Here is a 23962-nt window from a genome sequence, read left to right as displayed (position 1 = left end):
AGGAAAAGTAAACGGTCTTGGGCACTGTTTTCAATGAGCAATTATAATACTTAAATAATGATTTTGGAGAAATCAACGGTCATATTTCCTTACTCTGGCCTTTGGCATCTCGTTTCATCCAGAAATGACCCTTTTTCGCCACGAAGTACTCTAAAAAAAAGCAATACAGTGGCACCACTCCTGATGGCGAGATTGAGGCTGGAGGTTTACCGGCTGCAATCCCTATCATTTTAGCGACCAAAAAATTTATTTTTGTGATAATCATGATAGATACGTAACCAGTGGGTGCCTATGGACCCACTCTGACCATAAATAACACCATTTGTTGACTTGATGTAAGGGGGGTTTTGAGCAACTAGATTGGGGTTTTGACACACTGTGCGACGGCGTGGACGTCCTGTGAAAGGTTGGCGACAAGGGGTGGAGGAGGAGATCAGAAGGTGCCAATTGCCTGATGATCTCTGGGAGGATAGGGGGCAATGGCGATTGGGCGTCGCAGAGCGCGAGGCGGCGCTATAAAAGCGATTTCATGTATGTGTATGTAGAACCAATGAACGTCTTTTTTGAAAATTTCAGTGATTTTCGTTCTCTTTTTAAGGAATATTCTGTGAAAACCTCAAGCTACGATGTTGGTTCTGTTCTAGAAAGAATAGAACAGGAGCAGAGATTTTGAAAGACCACAACCATTTTGCATTTTTGCAGTTTCACCGTCGATAAAATTCACTAGGTAATCGTCGATTCAGACTTTTTGTAGAATGCTTGTGGAAGTCAGTCTAAAGTGTAACTTGGATTGAAATTCTTTGATTTTTGGTGAAGAAATGATTGATGTATTATGTACATAAAAGCTGGTTTTACATATTAAATTAATAATACAAGATTGTTTGTTCTGCACCAAGTACAGAATTGATTGATGCTTCATGAACTACGGATTAATTACCATTTAACTTCCGTACTTAAAGAACAAAACGAAAAATTTGTTTTGCCAATTAGGAAAAAAATGTGTATTTATTGATGTGTCCGCTTTGAAATCGAGATTATTTAGAAATCTGTAAAACAGGTGATATTTGGTAGTTCTTTGAGTTTTACAAAATGTCTGATTCTAATCGTTAGCCAGGGAATATATATTTAACAGAACCGATAATTTAAAATGTAAACATTATCATCTAGTAACGGATTATGTCATCAATAAGTGTCGCCTAAATTTGGGTGTAACGTCATCAGCCAATACGACGAAATTTGAGTTAAATTCATCCGCGTAATGGGTTTTAAAAACAAATTTCTTCAATTTAATTAATGGTTTTTGTTAGACTGAAAATCGTATTCAGCCTCTCTGAAAACTTGTTTTCAGCCAAAAATGACCTCCTACTAGAAAAGAGCATGAGATCAGCTTGAGCCACTGCGTGCAATAACTAGCGGCGGCACCCAGAGTAATGAGATTTACGGAGAAAGGTCCTACGACAGGATCTAAGTTTTCATACCTGGATGATTCCTGGCGGAGTCAACCCTCTCTCTCTCTTCTTGGATATCCGGATCTTCGTCTGCCCGCCGGTTTTCTTCAACATCTGCTCCCACGATTGAAACGAACGCAAGGTTGTACAGCTTTTGTAAAATACCAGATTCCACGAGAGTGATAATTACGAGGTACAGGATACCCGCTAATAGAAGGCTACTCAGGTGGTATGTCAGTCCGTTACCTGCTCCAGGGGTTTCAAAGAAGTCGCGGACTGGGGAAATAAAAATAAAGCAAAAATTACATTTGATGAAGGAAAAAGGACAGGAAAATCTCAAATAACCTAATCTAAGTAGTGGGATATACATTCGAGTTTAAAATTATTGTTTTTCAATTCTTACGTAAAGTGGGTGTGTGTATAGGTAAAACTTAATATTACATGTAGCATGCGACCGCAAATGACCGGTCATCCATTTCTAAAATTGACTAAGCACACTTTTTTTGATGGAATGTTTCAAATTGAATTAAAAACCAATGAAAGGGTGTTTGTTTGAGAGCAAATATATGCTGAGCAGTCTTTTGAGCAAATGTTTCCACAACTAAGCAACAAAATATCATTATTTTCACAGTATACTTCTAGTAGGACTTATTATACTACAATGGATTACATCACAGTGGACTGAGAGCACTAGTTTAAAATATGTTCGATAGATATCGCAACCTGCACACCCCGTAAAATTTTGTCCTAAACAGTAAAGAAGTTTTTTTTGTTTGCAATTTTTCATTGCGAGACAATGGCAATTTTGTGATCGTTAGAACTGAGAAGGGGCTAATAGACTTACTTTTACAATTTGGGATGTCGCATTTCCTGCAGAGTCCGTTCTGGTAGGCGGTTACCGCAAAGCTCACCAGGCACATAATGAAAGAATATTGAGGTATAAGCCGCAAAACAGCATCAACAATGTCCAGCCATGGTCCATTTATCAACTTGCCGTTGATTGCAATGTTTGCTTGTAGTAAACCGTACATGATGACGGATCCATACGTTCCTGAAATCATAAATTAACTCTTAGAAACCGTGAAATTGACTTCTGAAGTGGCACCTGTTTGAAATCCCATTATGACAGTAGAAATTCGGGTTTTTCTGTTGTATAGTTGCTCGCATATACAATACACTTATGCCTTTTGAATTACACTCGCCTTTAAATTTACGCATGTATCGCAATACAGCAATGATCTTTTTGATAGGGCACGGAGTCGGAGGGAAAAACTGAAAGTCTAGAGACGATCCAGTCATCATCGTCAATATCATTTTACACAATTCTGGAGCTTTTACTCGTTTCTTCCTGAATATTTGGTATAGTGCCTACTATGGAGTTAATGAAACCATAAGAAAAGTTAATGCCATTTTCCATAAAACAAAATATTGGAGTCAAATTAAGTTATACTTGAAAATGGTATAACTCAGAAATGGACGTATTGCTGCTAAACGGAACTAAGCGCCATACAGGGGAAAAAGGGGAATTCGGGTTGGATTGGCGGGTGCTGCGGAACGCGGAGCTCATTCCGTCGTAGGCTCACGCTGCTTTTCATTGGTGGTTAGTTCCGCTTTACAGCTAGAGCGCGCTATCGGGATTCTAAAATCCTCAAAAGGAACTAATATTGGCGCTTAGTTCCGTTTGATACGCGCCTAAAATGATAGGTAAGAATATCTTATTAAATAAAAAAAATACCTCGAAGTAGTAACGAATGTTTAGTTTCTTATTACTGTTGTATTATTTTATCAAAAAACTGTTAGAACTAAGACTCTTTGAACACGCCTGACTACTTTTGCGGTTGTGCTGTAGTGCACGTTGCAAGTGCATGATTCTTAATTGAAGAATTGCTCCAATTTCCTTCACTTACCAAGAAATAATCCCAGGTTAAGGTAAAATGAATATGCCCCAGCATATGTCTTTTTATAGTACACCACAACGTAGGCAAACAGTATACCACTCATCCCAGCAATCGCCGTGATCAGGAAAAGAATTACTGTGGGAATAAAACAAGACAGCGAATGTTAACAAACGTACAAGTTAATAAAAATAAACACATAAAAAACATAATAGATAAAGAAGACAGAGGCAGCAATTACCTTCTTTACACACTAGATATACTGAGATACACCCGGGATACTGCAACCAAGAAATACCCTTTTTTGCATCCAATTCAAGTTGGGCCGCGTTAAGTAGGATGGAACCAAGTCACCTCAGTTATTGCTAAATTTAATTGGGCAGTTTAATTTTTTATATGAATACACTTGTGCGGATTTTTGTGCAAATCACGGTAAATTTTCTACACAGTGCAAAGCAAGTTCCTTAAAATTTTCAGAAGAATCCGCAGAAACATTCACTTGTAAAACATTAAATTGCCTAGTTAATTTTGAACTAATAATGTGGCTTGGTTCCTCTCTGTTCAACACGGTATATGTAAGAGCGAGAAATTGAGCACCCCTTCATTTTGGTAGTTATGCAATTGGCACTAAGAGTGAGAGTAATAACCAATTGACAATACATCGTCACCTTCTGGCCAAAGTATCTTAAGTGCCATGCGACGTTTAAAAATTTCTGCCATTTTATTTTTTTACAGAGAAATTTTTGATTGAATCTTTCTAAAACTTTCACTGAATTTTCTTTGTGCTGCCGATAAAAGCCAGTGAAATTTTCAATCACATTCAACCAATAGCTTCTCTGTAAAAAAATAAAATGGCAGCGGAAATTTGTAATCGTCGCATGGCGCTTGTGATACTTTGGCCGGAAGGTGACGACATGTCAAGGCTTAAGGCGAGAACTCACAGGATTCCTGGAATATTAAGTTGTTCCATGCGACAAATATGAGTAAGGACAGGGCGGTGATGAATATGAAGTAGAAAAAGTCTACGATGAATATCGTGAGCCAGTAGAGGGCAGCGGAGGCGCCTGTCATTAGCTGCAACTGCTTGGAATTGTTGGTGCGCTCGAGGACAGGCATGGCAGTGAACGAGCCGGTCAAGACGAGGAAAGCAGTTCCATAAAATTGGAACCACGTGAAAATTTGCATTATTACGTACTGGAGAGCCGCGTCACCTCGCACATTACAAATATCCTGTGGAAGAAAAATGTGGCGTTATTATTTTTATTTTTGGTATTTAACAATTTGTTAAATTCTTCACAAATGAGAATGGAGCCGGACAGCAACCCCTCTCCCTAAGTGAGAAGAAGGTGCACATACATAAACGAATTAGTATAGAGGTGAAATTTTTCGTTATTATTACCGATTATTTCATTTTGGACGCAAGCACGCACCAACAAAAAATATTGTATACGGATACGGTGATCTCTTTGCACTGTGTTGAAAAAAGGTCCAATTAACGTGAGGAAATTTAGCATTGTAAACTTTTTCAAGTTGAAAAATTGTTATTATCGATGCGAACTGCAGAATAAGCTAAAATATATGCAATAAAAAGAACTATATGTTCACGTGGCATTTTTCCTTAGAACAACACTTAAGCTGCTGGTACAAATTTTGCGCCAAATCTTAAGTATTTTTGATTCGCGCGTTAAGAAAATGAGGATCCATTTTAAAATTCCCATTCTTTCAAACAATGCAGAAGCATTGAGTCAGTCAAATTCCAGCACGGGCAACATTTATTGGTGTAGGTATAAATAGAGGCTAAATTTTGGATCAAATTAATTTAAACTGGCCTCAAAAAATCAATTTTAACATGAAAGTCGGGGACATCTGGACTCATTCTGCTCTCTCAAATGACGTCCCTGCAATTTAGAAATCTGCATTGAATTCAATAAAATTCCTGTATATGTAAGCTTTCGAAGTTTTTAGACTTAATCAGTGCAATTTTCATGCTTACCACGAACTTTTACACCTTATAAACATTGAAATAAGATATTGTAGCTACTTGCAAAAATTCCATTTGGAAAATGAGAGACATAATGAACAGGATTGATCGATAAAATAACCTACCCTTCTGATAAGACTTATTGGATGATTCAGTGTCGAGACAGTCCTGCCGACTGCATTCTTCAGAATGAGGTTATAGGCAAGATTCAGGCAGATGGGTGGCGAGTGTACTGCAACCGGATTGTGTGCGACTAAAATATCAGTCCCGTTGAAATCCAGCGCCATCATATGATTGTAGAAATAATTCGTTCTATCTCTGTTTCCGAGGCTCAGCAGATCTACCACAAATCAGGGAAAAATAATGACGAATATAAAAGGAATAACAATACAGGGGAAGGGAAGGGAAGGGGGAGAGATAGGAAAGAGCAGAAAAGAGCAGAAAGAGGAAAAGTAGTACAGAAGAAAGGGAAATGAAAGCTGTGCTGGAAAAGTGTTAAAGAGATGAATTAATCCCTAAAATGACCATTTTCCCCCAAAAAAGGCCATCGAATACTTTTGAAAAAAAAAAATGTCGATTGCCATTAAAAGCATTTCCTGGATTATGCACATGAGTAGCATATTGTCTCTTCACTTCTCATCTTCAGAGCTCAAAATTATCTGATTAAAATGTAATTTATCAATGCAAAATAGATAATAGTTAGTTAGTTGGTTAGTTGGTTAATATATTTAAAGACATTCAGCGTCACAGGCTTTTAGCGTCTTTACAATGAATTTGGAAAATAGGTGTATATACAAAAATTTAGATTTTTAAATTAAGAGAGGCAAAGAGTTTCAGAAGTTTGTTAGCGACATTGGGTTCATCGCATGTTAAGGGGTTTGTATTCCTTTTGACTGTAGGTGAGTAGATCTGTGATTGGAGATCCCTACACTCAAAAAAAAAACTACGGCCCTGTGACCCGGTTGCTCTGGACACTGGTGATCCCGGCGTTAACGCGCTGTGCGCCAGCTAGTACTGGACCCAGCGGCCGGTGTCCCGTGGACCCCGCGCGGCCTTCATGGCCGTAAGACCGGTTAGGAGCCGAGCGTAAGTTACGGGTTTCAGGATCGGAGCCAACCGCTTCCACGGCCGTTGGCAGTGAGGTGAGATTCAGTTTTCGGAAAATGGCGTCACCATCAGATTAAAATTGAGACGGCTACGTGTATATTCGCAGAAAATTACAATATTTTACGTCAATGTTATTCAGTGCGTGAATTTAAAGTTGCCGCCAGCCTTGAACATTTTCGGGAGCGATCGCAGCCACCACTCAGCGTTGTTTATTGAGGTTAGAATCTAGTAAATTGCTTGTCATTGTTGGTCATTGCTCATTACGTGTGTTCGTTTTTCGTTTAATTTTGGAGGTTTTCCATATATTTTCTTGATTCTGTGCGGTGCACGATTGATTCTTAAGTTCTGTGTGATAACGCTTGTCAAATACTTTCGGAAATGCGACGAGAGTTAAGTGAAAATTGTCAGTTTTACCTACACACTGAGCTCATATCCTCTCCTCCTGTAAGTTCGTTTGCAATTCACTTATTTTCCCCCTACTAAGGGAAAGAACTTAAATCCAAGAAAAGCAATCAATTACCTGCCACGCATCTTCCCACAGAGTAAATTACCGCCACACTAAAATACTGATAATGTAGTCACAAGAATGTCTATTTACCGATTGCAACTTCATTGTGCCACCTTTGCTTGCTCATAAGATTGGGTTGATTTTTTATTCCATTTCAATCTAATCTCTGGCTTATACTTAAATGTTTTCAATTGAGAGTAGGTAGTATTTCACTCTCCGACATCCAACACCTCCCTTCTCTGTTGCCAAAATAGCTGTCCGCCAGCGGAAGCTATAAGCCAATCTTGCCTGCGTTGATTATCCGATAAGAGCCAGTGCAAACATTGTTGCTGTGAATATCTCTCTGATTCCATATCCCAATTCTAGGGAGCTCAGTGTACTGTAATAGTGGTAAAATTTTGTGTGAATCGCGCTTCAGTTTGCTGAAGGGAAGATCTACAATTTTAACAAGTGTGACAATTTTCGGTGGTATATTTCTTCGCTAATATTTTGTGGAAATTGTATCCGGTAGTTATTGCGGAGAGTTATATCTTGAAGTTTTGTCAACTTTTACTTCTGAATTTACACTTTGAAATATTCTCAACCTCATTTTCAAGATTCTGAAGCTTTTCTAGTCGTAAGGAGTAAAAATCTGTAAGTACCTAGACCTACGCCTGTGCTTTTCCTTTGTTAATCATTTGGGTGATTTCCTACTTTGCATTCGTATTTTTTATTGAGGGATGAACCAGGTTTTGTTTTTGACAAATGCTGAATTCTCATTGAGTGAAAGTAATTACATTTATTGAGAACGGGCTGCCAAGTGATAAAAATGATTTTTCAATTTACATTTTTCGCTGCAATGAGTTTTAGCAATTTATCATACCTTGGACAGTCTGTTCTACATTTAAAATAGGTAGCATGAATTTTTGATCTATCTACATTTGTTCCTTCCAGTGCTTCCCCAGTGCTTTATTTATTTCTACGAAGGCTTGCAACATTAAAGTTAGGTTTTTGAAAATTTCTCTTGATATCTCTACACGATGAATAAGCTAACATTCATATGCTGATTTTCTTTCTCAATAAGCATCATCTCTTCTCTAAGATTCATCTCTTTTCTCAAATTGACTTGCTGAACTATCAGCCTAGGAGTTCAAATCTCTCTTGATATCTGAAACATGATCAACAAGCTAACGTTCATATGCTCTTTTTCTTTCTTAGACATTGAATTATCCATCACTTTCCTGAAACTAAATTGTTATGAACTATCAACAAAGAAATATATACCTATTTTAAAAAGAAGGAAAGAAAAAAAATCTTGTTCAGAAATTGACACAAGATAATTCACTCAATGTTTAAAACTTTGCTGGAAAGTTTTTCTTTTCTAAGTATGTACTTTAATGGTGAATTTTCAGCTGTAGTTCCGAAAAAATCCACCACGTCGCGGACAGCGGCGGCGCGCAGAGCTCCGGCCGTCCAGCCCGTAAGTAGCGCCTAGAGCGCAAGCTGCCTATGCCGCTCGAGGCCGCGACTTACGGTTTTCATGTCCGTAGGACTCCGCATCGTCCCCGCACGTAGCAATCCGGCCGTCAGGCGCGTAGGCGAACGGTAGTGCCATATAGCCCATCCAGTCCGTGCTCCAGGTCCGCTGCTTATGGCCTCCACGGCCGGAGCTTTTTTTGAGTGTAAGGACAGAGCGTCCATAATCACGTGTTTGACGGTTAGAGGTGATAAATTGCAGAAGAAAATAGATAATAGTAGTTCAAATAACCGCACTTACAGGTGTCAATATCATCATAGGGAGCGCTTTTCAAAGCCTCTTGCGGGCTAATGAGTTCTTTCATCAGTGCGGTATATGGACTTGATTCTGCTGCGTTGTACAGCACACGCATGGATTTGTACAGTTCCGAGTTCAGCCTTATTTTTGGCGGTCCTGACGTACCAAGCCTTTGCTGTCCTAGCAAGAGGAGGTTTGCAAATAGTGCTGCGATAATCGGGACGAGACCCTGAAATTAAAGCAAATAGAACTTATCTAAATATCAATAGTTAGTAATTTTTCTCTATTTTACTGATTTATACCGTTGTCAGATTCGATCCAATTTCCTCTTCGTTCGGAAATATGGAAAAATTGCGATAGCAGATTGATGCAGTGGTAATCCGCACAATTTCGCAGCATCGTTTTCTTCCGTTGAAATCCACTACACGTAATTCGTTCTAAATGCGGCATGTATGAAGAATAGTATTCACTGATAAGATGTCACGTGATGATTTAAAAAAAAATGAAGTAGGTAATTTATAGCTTGTATTTGGGCATCAATGGATTTTAATATGACCGTGTTCACATGTTGAAAGTTGTACGTACGATTTGGTTTAAATTGGGGGATATCCAATTTTGTCACTTTGCATGAATTGCCTTTGTACCAATGGTGAGGATACTGAACTATACCTTTCAGTTTGTGAATTGCAGCTTTGCCATCACATTTTTCTTCTTGAAGGATGCCTACTCGTCCTCAATCTATAGAATTAAATTAAATTCCTTGAAAATTGTGTACAATATCTTAGTGAGTATTATTTTATTTTTTTAAAGATGGAACGAGAGCAAATATTTTAAAACACCGTAATGAGGTGCTATAATCCGAGAATCTTTTGATTGTTCTTACAGTTTCATATGAAAGTGGGTGGATTTGACAAAACTTGCATTTTGATCCATCAAAAAAGTAATTTCCTCATTTTTTCTTTTACGAAATGGTTCATACAAAATCAGGTACAGTTCTAAAAGAAATTGATCTATTATGAGTTGAAAGTACTTACAAACCTACTACCTATAAAAATATAAACCGCCATTATATACTTACAAATATAATATACATCGTGCGACGTCTGTAGCTGTACAGGAGCTTTTTTACCAGTAAGGCTACGAATTGTTGCCACAATAGAGCCGGGTACTTCACTTGGATGTAATCTATTGACAAAAAAGGGTTATGATCAAAGTTTACATTGTATATTCAATACCTCAATTACATCCCTAAATGACCTTATTATCATTAATTTAATTTCATCTAAAATTAGACTAAATTCAAAAATTACTTGGTTTCATCAGCGAAATAAAAAAATGATCTATTCGATGCGACCCAGAGTTATTTTATAAAATACTTAGCAACCGGTAAGATCTACCTTTCCGCCTCCAGAAAATAGTGGAGCAAAATAAATGACACGAATCTTGATAAGTTGCAACTCTCACATAAAAAATTACGATGAGTATTGTAATCAAACTTACCACCATCAGCATTGTGGATTTGGTAGTAGTTGCTTTCCTGGCCGTTTGCATTGCCATTTTCAGCATCGCGCCTCTCCCCTTCAGCTATTTCTCCAACTCTGAAATATAAAGAGACTTGTTCGATTTTATTTGTAGACCAACCGCTTATGATTGAACTTCAGAAACAAACTTTTTTTTTTTTTAAGTATAATTTACAACGTATAAACACAAAATTTCATTGGTTGTGCTGTTCAGGCACAATTGGTGTAACTCGAGCAGAAATTGTGGTGTGATTCAGCAAACAAGAATATATATACTGCCGTGCTGAGGAAAAACGCCTTATGAGCCTTCAGGCGTTGCCAAATTTCCTTCCATAAAACGCAAATTTCCTGGTAAACTTATGAACATTTTCCTCCCAATTTTTCGGATAATTTTGTTTGCAATTTTACCTAAAGATTCTGAAATTTTGAAGGAAAAATATTCATAAATTTCCTCAAAAATAAACATTATATCGAAGTAAATTGAGCAACTCTCAAATGTTCATACGGCATTTTTCCTTAGCACGGCAGTATAGTAATACAGCGATTATCCGCTCACCACTTATCCGGCGCGACAATGCGTTACTTTTCTTGTTTTCTCTCTGTGTTTTGCTACACATATTACAGATTTATTTTAGTCGCTGAATGTCTTAAAATTATAATAACTAACTAACTATATATTTTATATGATTAGATGCGGCTTGGGCCTCTGCCACGGTTATCTGCCACTAATCTGTTTTTATGAAAGTTCCATTCCTTGGTTTCCTTTGTTACCTTTGTTTCCTATCAGCTGATGTTTTATTTCATTTTTTTTTTTTTTTTTTTTTTTTTTTTTTTTTTTTTTTTTTTTAATAAATCATTGCTAGGTTAGTTCTAATTTTTTTGCCAGCATTTATTCTACCCCCCCCGGCTCATTTTCCTAGCCCCATCACCCTCTCCCCTCAACTCATTTTTCTATCGAATTTATCATTTTTTTATGGCATGTCTTGCTCCCTTACCACCATTTTTTCGGGGCTATAGATATTTTAGCGGCCTCTAGACCCGTGACTCCAGTCACGGGCATTTCGCTAGTTAATAGTATAATCAAGATAAAACAGTTTTTGAAGGGAAATCAACTAACTGAACTCAAAACTACATATTAAGGCAGAGGACAAAAGTAGAAAAGTTCAATTTCTTCGATTAAATGATAAAACATTCTTCCTCTAAAAAAAAGATAAAAGACTTTAACTATTTTATATGAAAAGGTGAAAAAAATAATAAAAAAAGCTCTCTTCCAAACTTGCTGCCCAGGAAACTTTAACAACTTACTTGAGGAAAACTTCTTCGAGGGTGGTGCAGGCAACAGATATAGTGGCAATCCCGAGCGTATCTTTCGTCGACTCGAGGTGAGCAAACATGTCGGGAAGAGAGTCTACGGCCTCTATAGGTAAAACGTAGGTCAATTTTGGTCCTTCGTCACTCTTCAGCTTAGCTTCGGAGACGAACTCTCTGATGGCCGAAGTGAGTAGATCTCGATCAACAATTGCGTTTCGTTTTTTCAAGATATTCAGATAGTATCCTGCGCCTGTAAAAAAATTAATTTTTTTCATTTACCCACTGTTAACAAGGGTAAACGAGATGCTACTATGATCTCGATATATGAATTTTTCAAGGGAATACGGACCAGAGTCAGAAAAAACTCAAAAACGTTTCAACATTTAAGACGAAAGACGATCAAAAATCTCAAATCCAACCAAGATTTTTTTTTTAAATGCAGGCAAATAAAAGAAAACTCATTTTAATGGGAAAGAAAAATGAGATCAATGAAAATAACACTTAGTATACTCACTCCATATAGTGCGGGAAATATGGACCTTCATACTCGCAGTTAATAGAATTCATTTTTTTCCAGCACAGGATTGGCGTTAGCTGATTGATGCATGGGATTGAGATAAAAAAAAAAAAGTCCGAATATTTGATTCAGTATTTTGACGTGAAAATCAAAGAAGATTATAAGTAGGCATACACAAATTAATTATTGTACCAGCGTGAGGATATGCATTAATTAAGCACGCAATGATAAATGGTGGAGGATCAATTTAAAAGATAAATTGATCTTAAATCAAAGCTATCGCATCTAGGTTTCTATCTTACCGTATAAATTCTTCAGCATGATTGAAGTTCCAAAACACATGATATTGCCATGGTCCATGATTGCAATTCTATCCCCTAGGACGTCAGCTTCCTCCATAAAATGCGTCGTTAGGATAATCGTGCGTTCACCTCGAATGCTCTGCAAACATTGATCCGTAATAGAAAATTTTAACAAAAAAAAATGATTATCTGGTTATGAGCTACGCAGTGAATTTGTTTCACATCAAGCGTACACAATTTCATGCAAGCTAGAACTCGACTTAAAGCACCTTATGTTTGTATAACTCAATTTAGATGCTCAAAACTTGGAAAGACACGTGTTGATGACGGCGCAGAAGTGCAACTATACGTGCTCGATAGATGCCCATATTGCATCTGCAAAATTGAAGGCACGATGACCGATGGTGCGAGGCGTGAACGCTCGATGCTTTGCCTTATGCTGCCATTAGAGTATCGCTCCGGTTCCGGAGAAAAAATACGCGGGCTACGTGTTTTTGGCAAGCCTCGGTTAGTAATAACCCGGCTTGGGCATCTAAGGGTTGAAATAAACAACACTTAAAGACTCAACTGTGTCTCTAGTGCGCATGTCACGGGGTACATTCAAAAGTGTTTTCTTTGAACTGCGTCCAATTTTAGGTAAACCAAAAATTAATCGAATCACACTCTAAAACAAACTAATGCAAGGGCATACCAAAAGTAAATTCCACATCTCTCTCCGTGATTCTGGGTCCATACCGGAAGTTGGTTCGTCTAGCATCAGAATCTGCAACCGACAAGGAAATAATTAATTCTTAACTTCATAGAGTCTGAAAAGTATTCGAAATTTAGGCATAGCTAATTTGTTTTTTCCTCCACAACCAGCGATGACAGTCTAAAATACAATCGACTATTTGATAACATAAAAAAAAAGAAAAAAAAAAAAAACTACCCATCCCAATTTGGAAGGAATGTAATGTATGCCATTTTTAAGGCCATGTTTCAATCTAGAAATTTGAGTGATTCTTTCAAATATTGTTTTATAAAACTCTGTCCTCTGTCGATGTCAAATCCGTGGCTTAAGTTAAGAACTGGGAAAGTTTTCATACTACACGAATACTTTCAATAACTCTGTTTTACTAATGTTAACAGACTCAGATGTGTATTACTTGAAACACTACTGCAGAATATAATGTCCTCGATATGGTTACTCATCGATGTCCATTTTTGTTTAAACGCGTGAGGTACGCACAACGCGAGCATCAAAAGTGCAGATTTTGAAATGCATTAGAGGATAAAACTCCTTCAATGCCGAGAGACGCAACATTATATACGTCTACTAGATGAAAAGCGTCCCATCCCTACATCTTGCTCTGATTCCGTAGAACATTTTTGAAGTGCGATTAATCCCAACAATGTTTTATTAGGTTTGTATATCAACATTGGATTTGAATATTAAAATATATTTATTGTTCCTGATTTCTTTTATTCGCAAAATCTTTTCAGATTTGTTTATATATTTTTTGTATATTTTTATACATATAGGTATAAACTCGCAATATTACATGTTGTAATAGAGAAAAGGATTGAGAATTTAGGACGGCATGCGAATCAATCTTTGCAGTTTGAGCTACATCACTACAGCGTTGAAAAACAACCCGAAAGGTTTGAAGATAGCAAATTCTTTCTCCAGCTCACAAGCTCGTCCGCTGAGGTCTTAGTGTCAACCCACAACGGTTGAGTCTCATCCATGCCACGGGGTTCACGGGCCCCTCCGTTCCTGCGATTCCCCCTCCGAAAGGGGAAGCGAAGATCTTCTAGAAGGAATTTGTAACGGTCATTTCGTCGCGCCAGTTTAATCGCGAGCGCGGTCGGTGGCTGTAAGTATCCGTTTTTGTCTCGATTATTTGCCATTAAGCTTAATTTCATTGTGGTATTATTTTGGATGATTTATATCCAAAGTTCTACTCAAATGAAGAACAGTGAACTGAAAGTGTGTCTCGGCAATCTTTAACCCAGGTTTTGTGAAGTGTTTGTGATTACCAGAAGACCAGAACCATGCAGCTGTTGCTGAAAACTAAGTTCGAAGAAACTATGAAATATATAGTTTTAAACGTAACCGATCAGCCTACCCAGGAGGAGATCATATTTGAATTCTTGAGAACAGGTATGATATCCTGCATCATCATCTATATAGCCGATTTAAAGTAGGCAGATTTGAACTCTTACAATTTTTTTTTACCTTGCAATGCATGTTCCAGTGCTTGTTCTGCGTAATCTTAGTGCTTTTTGCAACCTCCTAGTTAACGATTGGAAAGAAACCGCATCAGCATTATCAAGTTCAAATTGATTATATTTGGACGAATTTCTGCCAAACAGAACTATGTGCATTATGACGTGAGCCCTGTTATGCATATATTCTTATGGGTCTCAGAGCTCATGTCTTAATGCACATAGTTCCGTTTGGCAGAAATACGTCCAATTTATTATTCTTATTGAGGAAGAAAAGATGCAATTACAAATCCTAAGTTACAGTTTCTTTGTAAAGTCTAACCGAATGTTCAGTGGGTACAGAGATGCGAAATTATACAGATTTTTCAGGAGCTGCATATCGATAATCAAAGTGCGAAACCACGTATCTCCGTTTGCAACGTTGCACACTTCCATATATTTCATAGTTTTTTCGAACTTAGTTTTCAGCAACAGCTGCATGGTTCTGGTCTTCTGGTAATCACAAACACTTCACAAAACCTAGGTTAAAGATTGCCGAGACACACTTTCAGTTCACTGTTCTTCATTTGAGTAGAACTTTGGATAATTTCAAATAAATCATCCAAAATAATACCACAATAGAATTAATCCTCGCGAGTTGAGAATCAATCCTCGCGGGTTGATAATCAATCCTCGCGGGTCGAGAATCAATACTCCGCGGGTTGAAAATCAATCATCCGCGGGTTGAGAATCAATCCTCCGCGGGTTGAGAATCAATCCTCGCGGGTTGAGCATCATCCCAAGCGGGACTAGAGTCAATCCTCGGCGACGAAAGCACCATCCCGTGCGGCGTGCTGCGATGGCGGAGAAAGGATGAGAATCAACAGTTAAAAGTGACTAGACTCAACCCTCGATTTTTCACTCAAGGAATTCTCACGCGGACGGAACTGGTTCCGTATGTTCTCCGCCGAAGTGTGAAACTCACGCCTTTTTTTCTAACATATTTTCTGTAAATAAATTTATAGCCTAAGATACTGAATGTCTCTAATTTAATTAACTATCTAACTGATGTGTAAAAACTATTAGAAGGTCATGAGTGTTAGTAAGTAGTATGATTTCTTTGATCATTTACCTTTGGACCTCCAATCAGAGCTATCGCTAGAGAGAGCTTTCTTTTCATTCCACCAGAAAGTTTGTCGGGCAAAACATTAGCTTTGTTGCTGATGTTTTGCAGTTCCATTAAGTGCATGGCCTCGGAATGTGCTTGTTCCCGTGATAAGCCCTTCAGCTGTAAAATGGAAACAACAATCGTTTATGGAATCTGAATCCAGGTTGATTTAGCAGTGTATATGTTTACGCTGAATTATACGTAGCCGAGAGGTAGAAATGTTACGTTGGACTAACAATAAGTCTATAATTGGCATGACATTAAAACCATTCCGAATCCTTAACAAATATTCTCTGGATCAATTACTGAAACCATCACTTATAAGTTAATTAGTTTTCAGCGATACGCACTTATCTCGCAAGAAGGTATAGTTGGTTCTGATCATCCAATGAGTTCTTAAGTAGTTTCAACAAGCAGTTGTTTGAGCTGCTCATGTTATAAACTGCTTGATTCTTGAAAGTGTTAATTAAAGTGTCCAAATTAAGTGCTCAGAGGTAAAGATGAAATTGCTGTATTTGACCATTCATGGGAAGGAGTCAAACAAATAGAAGTCCGGTTTTCAGGAGAGCGGTTTTTGCAAAATTGAGTTTGAAAGATTTGAATCAAAGTCTTTGATGCGATACACTCGCAAATATCAAAATGAAAAAATTGCGTACGGTATGCAGTCGAGTTATTTTTGCCAACAGAGATGGGACATTTTAGAAAGCTGGAGATCCAATCCTGAGATAGGATAATAAACTCAAGTAAAAATTAGAAATAATATATGTTAAGTGAGGAAAGAAGTTCTATACCAGTCCAAAAAATATTAGATGCTCAAGCGTTGTCAAAAAGCTAAACAACAGGTTGTGTTGTGGACAAAGCCCTAGACTTTGACGAAATTCCTCCATGTTTTCAAATGTGTTATATCCATCGACGATCACTTTTCCAGAGTCAGCAGGGATCATACCTTAGAAGATGTATGAAAAAAAAGAGACAAAATTAAAGTTAGGAGCCCAAACAATGGGTCAGAGTACGAAATTAAAATGTTTTACAATTAATTATCATTTGTCGATTTTTTTTAAATTATTGTTCTCTATTCTCCTTGAGTAGTTTAGTGCATGGCCACCTTGAGTAATGAATACACGTTATTTTAATTACTAGAGCAGGTCTAAGTATATAACTGCAAAAATAAAAACTAAATATATTAATCAAAATTGTAGTCTCTCAATATTCATTTAAAATTCTCTGAGTCGATGCCTGAAATTTTCTAGCCTTTGAAAGCTACTTTCTTCAAAAGCATGTAAAATTTTTCATTTTGACGAAATCCTGAGTTTTTCAGTGCAATGACTCCTTTCCGCATGGATAGCTAATAAATAATAAATATATACATTTTTCAGATGGAAATTTACCTGTCAGCATGGACATCGTTGTTGTTTTGCCGGCACCGTTGTGACCTAACAATGCAGTTATTTCCCCCTCGTAAAAATTCACAGAAATGTTGTTCACAGCCACAAACTTCTGAAATGATTTTGTCAGGCCGCGAACCTGTATTCCTGGTTTCAGATTTTGCGGCACGAGCTCAAAATTTTTATTGTTGGTGAGACTTGAGTCATCCATTTCTTCGTATGTCCTGGTTGTCACCCAATAAGACTTCTAGACAAGGAAAATACAAAACGTTTAGGATGGAAATTGCACAAATCCTTTTACAGGTGATATTCAGGAAGTGACAAGTACTACCGATGGAAATCAATGGGCCATTTATACATTTTGGAGATTAGAGTGGGTTGAGGCGTGTCAATTATTTCCTTTCAATTGTGCATTTAAAGCCGAAAAAGGAGCCAATGTAATGTATTATGGCGTGCCTGAATTATCCCTAAAAAGCGAGCCAAGAGGTCTTAAACGGCGCACAATGGTTTGTGTTAGCAATTTTTAAAACAATATCTGTGCATTTTTGTTTGCGGCCAAACGCTTTTACGAACAAATTATACAGATTTGACAAGTTCGTATTTCAAGATACAGGTTACAGCCTCAGTGTTATGATTCCACTGACAACTTTTCGGCAGCAAAAAGATGCCAAAGAACCTCTCGTTTTTAATCTTTCACCGCAATGTGAGAATTTCAACAATCGGCTTTATGACCAGAAATTATTTCGATCATCATTATTTTCATCACAATAATCTAAAAAAAATGCATTTAAGCGGTAAGAAAGTATAAACTAACAATTATTATAAACAACTTTGTGCTTGTTCGAAGGAGAAAATTCTTTAATTTTAATGTGTCGTTATCTTCGACACATTTGCATTGCAATACATTTGGAATTTCAAGTTCTGAACTGATCCTCCCTACTGTTCCGGTGCACCGGGAAGGAACCAGACACGGTTGAATGGTGGTTAGAAGCATACGAAATACCATAATTATACCTTTAAAAAGAAAAGATAACCTTTGGGAATACCATAAGGTCCAGGCCTGAGAGCATCCAAATACCAGGCAAGGATGCTAAATACGAGGCACTGCCCTAGGAAGCACCCAAAAACCCTCGATAAAGGCAAGGAATCTGAACCGGCCGGCTTGGTGAAGAAATCGGACCAACATGCACCACCTGTTACAAACGTTATACTTTTCTTAATTTTTATACCCAGAATACATTTCTTCGAGAAACTCTTGAAGACATTGATGTGATTGAATCTAAATTAGCAACGGCGGACATTCGCTACGAAATATGAGCTATGTGATACATTCATTCTCATGAGCTCACATTTCTTAGTTTTTTTTGTGGGTTTTCTTATGATTGCATGTTGAACTTTTTGTTTGAATTTGTTTTTTCAAGAGGGAAAAAATGTATTTGTCTCATAAAAATTGTGGAGATGTGAATAACACATGAGAAATATCACTTTTCTTCCCCTTTTAAAACTAGTATTTAACTGACATACGTCTAATTTTGGCTAATGTCTCATGATATGATCAGATTATATCAATTATGAAGAAAATTATCACAATTTGAATCATATTTTCCAAACTGATGCATTCCTATCAAGAAAATATCTACACCTTACCCTTTTTATAACCTCATATTGATATTATCAGACTAATTTGTCTCATAGAAATGCAAAATAACATTTCGGAAGGAGTGTAATAAATGATCAATGGCTTTCATCATTTCAGTCTAATTTTCAGGAAATATGCACCTTTTTAGAATTCTAAGGGAGCATTGTTTATTTTATTTTATTGCGACACTTTCATGTGGAAGAAATTTATTGTTCCTCAATATCAATATCAATATTCTAAATTTCGACTGTAAAATGTCGCGTATTATTACATTATATGCGCCGATTTTTAAATTAATTTACAAGAGCCGGTGCTCAGTGGAAATGTCCAACGGAAAATGTCCAAGAGACAAAATGTCCTGGTTAAAATGTCTAATTGTCATAATGTCCACGACAAAATGTCCAGAAGCTGAAATGGCCAAAATTCAAAACGTCCAAAACCTAAAATGTCCAAAACCTAAAACACCTAAAACCACACTCAAATAAAACATCCGATTATCGCCGGTATATCACTAATCAAGTCAGAGTGGAAAGTATCGTGGCTAGCTATGGACAATACAAGGAAGATGAAGCGGTTGATGTTTATCTGAAAGCCATTTCCTACAGATTGAAGAAACCCAAAAGAATTGAAGAAGAAAACGAAGAAGGAGAGGCTTGAGGCATTACGTAAGCTGATGTTAAGCCATTTTGATTTTGCATATATGTGGACCTATGGGACATAAGGGACATTTTGCATATGGGACATTTTGCATATAGGACATTTTGAACTCTGGACATTTTAGCTTTTGGACATTTTGTCGTGGACATTATGACAATTGGACATTTTAAATAGGACATTTTGTTTATTGGACATTTTTTATTGGACATTTCCACCTGTCACCCAAGAGCCACCTACCTCTTGGTTCAAAGTAACTGATGGTCTCCCAACCACGCACAAGAGCCAAGTTGGGTAACAAAAGCGAGACATAGCTAATAAAGTGAAATGGCGAACTCTCCTTAATGGTTATCTTCATATAAGCTGTCGCTCCCCATAAGATGAAAGCAATGCATATGGCCAAAGTTGCTGCAAAAAAATTAAATGATCGTTATCGGAGAAAAATTGATCACAAGGAATTGAATCAATGGGAAATATCAAAATGAGCGTAGAACCTCTCACTACTTGGAGTAAGAGGTCCTTGGACCCATCTTGGAGGCATACTTTTGAGAGAAACGAATTTTGTCGAGTGAAATTGAAAAATCAGTATTTTAAACCAGGAATTGAAAACTCTTTAGATTCTTCCTGAATCAGTCGTGAAATTTTTAGGTAATGTTTGCGAGTAAAAATGGGGCAATCAAGCGCTTAGCCAATAGGGAGCGCTTTTTTATTTCAACCTGCCTCTAAGAATTATTCTGCGTTCAAATGACGTACCGGCTCAACAACAGATGACGGATAAGGGCCACACATATTGAAAACAGACTAAGGGCCAGTGGCCGCTACGCGGCTGCCAATCAATGGGAGAAAAATACACGTAAAAATCGTAAGACAACCATGTTCAAGTTATTAAAGAAGTGAATTAATTCAAACGCCGACGAGTGCTTGAGGAAAATAAGGCGTATTTAACTTTGATTGCAACGTTACACGCCACTTCTCATGGTTTGTTGTATTTCAGGGATTTTTTTTTTAAAGAATATACGTACAGTTTTTCTGGAGTTTCGAGGAATTTTTCGGAATGATCTTAAATAAAATCATTGGACATTTCGACGCGATATTTCCGTTCGTTCCATTTTCTTTTTATTAAACCCAAAGCAATTTTACATGGTTCTATTTTCTGAATCGTTGCAATCAATATTACATATTTTTTCTTTAATCAATCGTAAAAACCGAGCAGAAAAACAAAAGCAGTTGACTGATCTTAAACAAAATCAATGAGAACTCCGACCCGATATTTTCGTTGCTCTTTTTCTCAGATCCCGGCCACCACCATGTAGGGCTCCAGTTTTTTATCGTTTTTTCTTTTAAATTTTTATTGTTTCCGACTGAAAATGACTTAGTTTTGAGTCGAAACGTTTCAGGTTTTATTAATTGTGTATTTTTAGCATTGTTTCCCGTTTTTCCTCCTTGTTTTTTCCACTATTTTCGTCCATTCTACTGTTATTATTATTTTCATAAAAAAAGAAGAAAAAGAAGGAAAAAAATCAACACCATCCGAATTTCTGAGTCCCTGCAATGCAATTAAGATCAGAGGTGTACTGGCTCCTCAAAGCGGCCGGAGAAATCACCAACAGAACGGCCCATCGCGGTGCTGCAGTGGACTCCCCCCCCCCCCCCCCAAATAAATTTTCGATATGCTCCATGGGCTTACCCAGGCGATTTTGCAAAAATTGCCGAAGTTAGGTTGGATTGCCAGAGTTCATTTTTGCGTGAATGTGATACCAAGAATATCTCCCCGGAGATTTTGCCACATTTATGATAAAAAAAATTGTCCCTCTTTCCCTTCCTAGAAGTTAGCAAAGCTCAGGGTATTCCGGACGACAGAGCATTCCAACTTGAAAAATTTCCACTTGTAAATTATAAATTCACCGGAAAACATACAGGATAGCAAAATCTCTACAATCTTGTGATCCTAGGATTGCAAGCTTGCAACGCGCACTGTTCGGAAATTGTGCACACCGGGGTAGGTTCGACACTAAGAAAATACGACAGTTCAACGACATGAGCGCGCACCGTAGTATACGGGCAATGTATGAAGTATCCAATAGACTTGTAAGGCGCTATACTATGCGTTGCGCGCACTGTGCTGTACACGCGATGCATGAAGTATCCTGCGGTCATGTAAGGCGCTACTTTGCGTTTTGAACTATACGTATGTGGCTTGGTTCTTTTCTGTTAAACACGGTCCATTTACGTTTTCTCATCAGATCGTAAAGAAAAAAAATAAAAATAAAATTAATTTTTACTCACGTCTCTTGAAAATTGGGCACATAAGAAACGAAAAGCTGATGGCGACAAAAAGGTACAAGATGAGAAAGACCCAAATGAGAGTAATTGAAGACTGGAGTATTGCAGGCCCAAAAACAGGGATGACGAGGAGAGCAACACATTTGGTAATGACCAGAAGTTGGGTCATGAGAACAGCCATCGTCCAACCAACCCAGTTCATCCAGCTCTTTAAGCCCATCATCTTCATGAGCTCCTGAAATTAATTTTCAAGTTTCATTAAAGCTTCTTACCTATCATTTTTTTCCAATTCGTATCCTCTCGTTCATTTTATTTTCTTAGATCAACGTAGGCTTCAAGAGGAGTCAGGCGATGTGAACTTTTGAGAAGGTCGTACAAATATGGAGTTTGATCTCTTTGACAGCCATTGCTTATTTGCGGGTGGCAACAGCGAGACGTGAATGATCGACTATCAACAAATCCCCATTTGAATCTGTGGTAAAGGCTAGATTATTAAGGTGTTTGCTGAGTACCCTGGTCATCGATTCTTTTCCACAGCTTTAAATGAAAGATCAGCCGATAAATCGCAAAATACGCCACGCCACTGGCGGGTGGCGACGAAATATTTACCAACGAGGGTTCATGTTAGTTGAGTAGCAGGCTATCGACACTATCATAAATTAGCGCAATAATTTCACTCCGAATTTTTGTTTTCGTGTTTACCGTTTGAGACAATTTGTCTCATGGATAAACAGGCCCGCCACATCAAATCTCGGGCCCTGGTACCAGTTTTAAGGTCCGGGCCCCAAGCACGGAGGGGGGGGGGGGTCCGAGGGGCATCCCCCGAGAAATTTTAGAATTTATACGACTAATCAGACGCATTTTGAAGCTTCCGTAAAGAATTTTTCCATCAATTTCTGCGGAATAATTATGTTTTTTTTTCTACTTTCAGCACAAAATACTTGCAAATTGTTACATCTGGAAAATTTGTATTTATTTTTTTTCTTTTGGGGGGGGGGGCATATGATACTATTTTCAGTTCTATGAGGGCCAGGCCCCCCTGGACTCCCCCTTCGTTTGTCTATGGCAAGGAAGTTGAGCCATGAGCCATTGAAGTCGAGGATTCGTGGAAAGTCGATTTCCTTTGACATTTTTGCAGTGTTGAATGCATAGCTGAAGTGCGCTCCAGCCATAATTGTATTTACAAATGGGTGGTTTTTCTACGAGGATTAAAAATAAACGAGTGGCACGGAATATAACAAAAGAATATGAACTATGCAAAACGATAATCCGGGTATCGGAACTTGGCTGTTTTGAAAACGCCTTCAAATGCGGCGTGATACCTCACGCATTCCGGAGAGTTCAAATAGTTGTATCATTGCGCCTTAGAAATGCGGCGGAAGATTACAATTGAAATAGCCTTCATGCACGCTGGCCTTTTCGATTTTCGTTAACATTTTTGCAGTGATGAATGCGCTTTAGTGCGCTTCAGCTAGAATTGTATTTAGCAAATGGCTGGTTTTTATAGGAGGATTATAATTAAACAAGTGGTTAGAAATGGAAACAATATAATATGAACTATGCAAAACGATTATTCCGGTAACGGAACTTGGCTGTTTTGAAAACGCCCTGGTTATGAGAATGTGACGGAAGATTTCAATGGAAATAGCCTTCATGCAGGCTCGCCACATCCCATCTCAGGCCCTGGTACCAGTTTTAAGGTCCGGGCCCCAAGCACGGAGGGGGAGGGGTCCGAGGGGCATCCCCCGAGAAATTTTAGAATTTATACGACTAATCAGACGCATTTTGAAGCTTCCATAAAGAATTTTTCCATCAATTTCTGCGGAACAATTATGTTTTTTTTCCTACTTTCAGCACAAAATACTTGCAAATTGTTGCATTCAAAACATCTGGAAAATTTTTATTTTTTTTTCTTTGGGGGGGGGGGCATATGATACTATTTTCAGTTCTATGATGGCCAGGCCCCCCTGGACTCCCCCTTCGTTTGTCTATGGCAAGGGAGTTGAGCCATGAGCCATTGAAGTCGAGGATGCCCAGACTGGAGACTCTTAGCATCTGACGACGGAAGAAAATGAAACGCAGTTACTAAAAATATCCCTCTGTACTGAAAATCTTGAAAATAGATAGAAATTTTCCAAGAAGTATACTTCTTTGAAAATTTAAGAAGAATTCTACAGTGCCCCAGCGTGTTTCTGAAAATCTATTCACCTTTTGCGAAATTTTTAGGGTAAATTTTTCACTTTTTCTTACGAAACAAGGGTTGCATGTGAATTCGTAGTGGTTTTTCATGGGTAACATGGGCCC

The 23962-nt window shown here is 37.9% G+C and overlaps 1 protein-coding gene across 2 annotated transcripts in view; it reads right to left on the bottom strand.

The window, feature by feature from the left end:
* The window catches only part of LOC109031257 (phospholipid-transporting ATPase ABCA3), a 47527-nt gene that overhangs the window by 9961 nt on the left and 13604 nt on the right, over nucleotides 1-23962 (bottom strand). For both annotated transcript variants that reach the window (XM_019042689.2, XM_019042687.2), the window contains exons 6-22: nucleotides 21662-21893; nucleotides 19616-19783; nucleotides 18097-18275; nucleotides 17086-17329; nucleotides 16489-16643; nucleotides 15662-15817; nucleotides 13034-13105; nucleotides 12343-12481; nucleotides 11518-11773; nucleotides 10193-10290; nucleotides 9771-9877; nucleotides 8696-8921; nucleotides 5450-5664; nucleotides 4285-4573; nucleotides 3356-3481; nucleotides 2293-2499; nucleotides 1479-1724 (exon numbers count right to left, since the gene is read on the bottom strand). In XM_019042689.2, the coding sequence (XP_018898234.2) occupies nucleotides 1479-1724; nucleotides 2293-2499; nucleotides 3356-3481; nucleotides 4285-4573; nucleotides 5450-5664; nucleotides 8696-8921; nucleotides 9771-9877; nucleotides 10193-10290; nucleotides 11518-11773; nucleotides 12343-12481; nucleotides 13034-13105; nucleotides 15662-15817; nucleotides 16489-16643; nucleotides 17086-17329; nucleotides 18097-18275; nucleotides 19616-19783; nucleotides 21662-21893 (3115 nt within the window). The remainder of the gene's footprint in view (nucleotides 1-1478; nucleotides 1725-2292; nucleotides 2500-3355; nucleotides 3482-4284; nucleotides 4574-5449; nucleotides 5665-8695; nucleotides 8922-9770; nucleotides 9878-10192; nucleotides 10291-11517; nucleotides 11774-12342; nucleotides 12482-13033; nucleotides 13106-15661; nucleotides 15818-16488; nucleotides 16644-17085; nucleotides 17330-18096; nucleotides 18276-19615; nucleotides 19784-21661; nucleotides 21894-23962) is intronic.

This window comes from Bemisia tabaci, chromosome 4 (assembly GCF_918797505.1).
Source record: "Bemisia tabaci chromosome 4, PGI_BMITA_v3".
Lineage (NCBI taxonomy): Eukaryota > Metazoa > Arthropoda > Insecta > Hemiptera > Aleyrodidae > Bemisia > Bemisia tabaci.
Note: the sequence above shows the minus strand (reverse complement) of the source record. Positions and strands in the feature narration are given on the sequence as shown.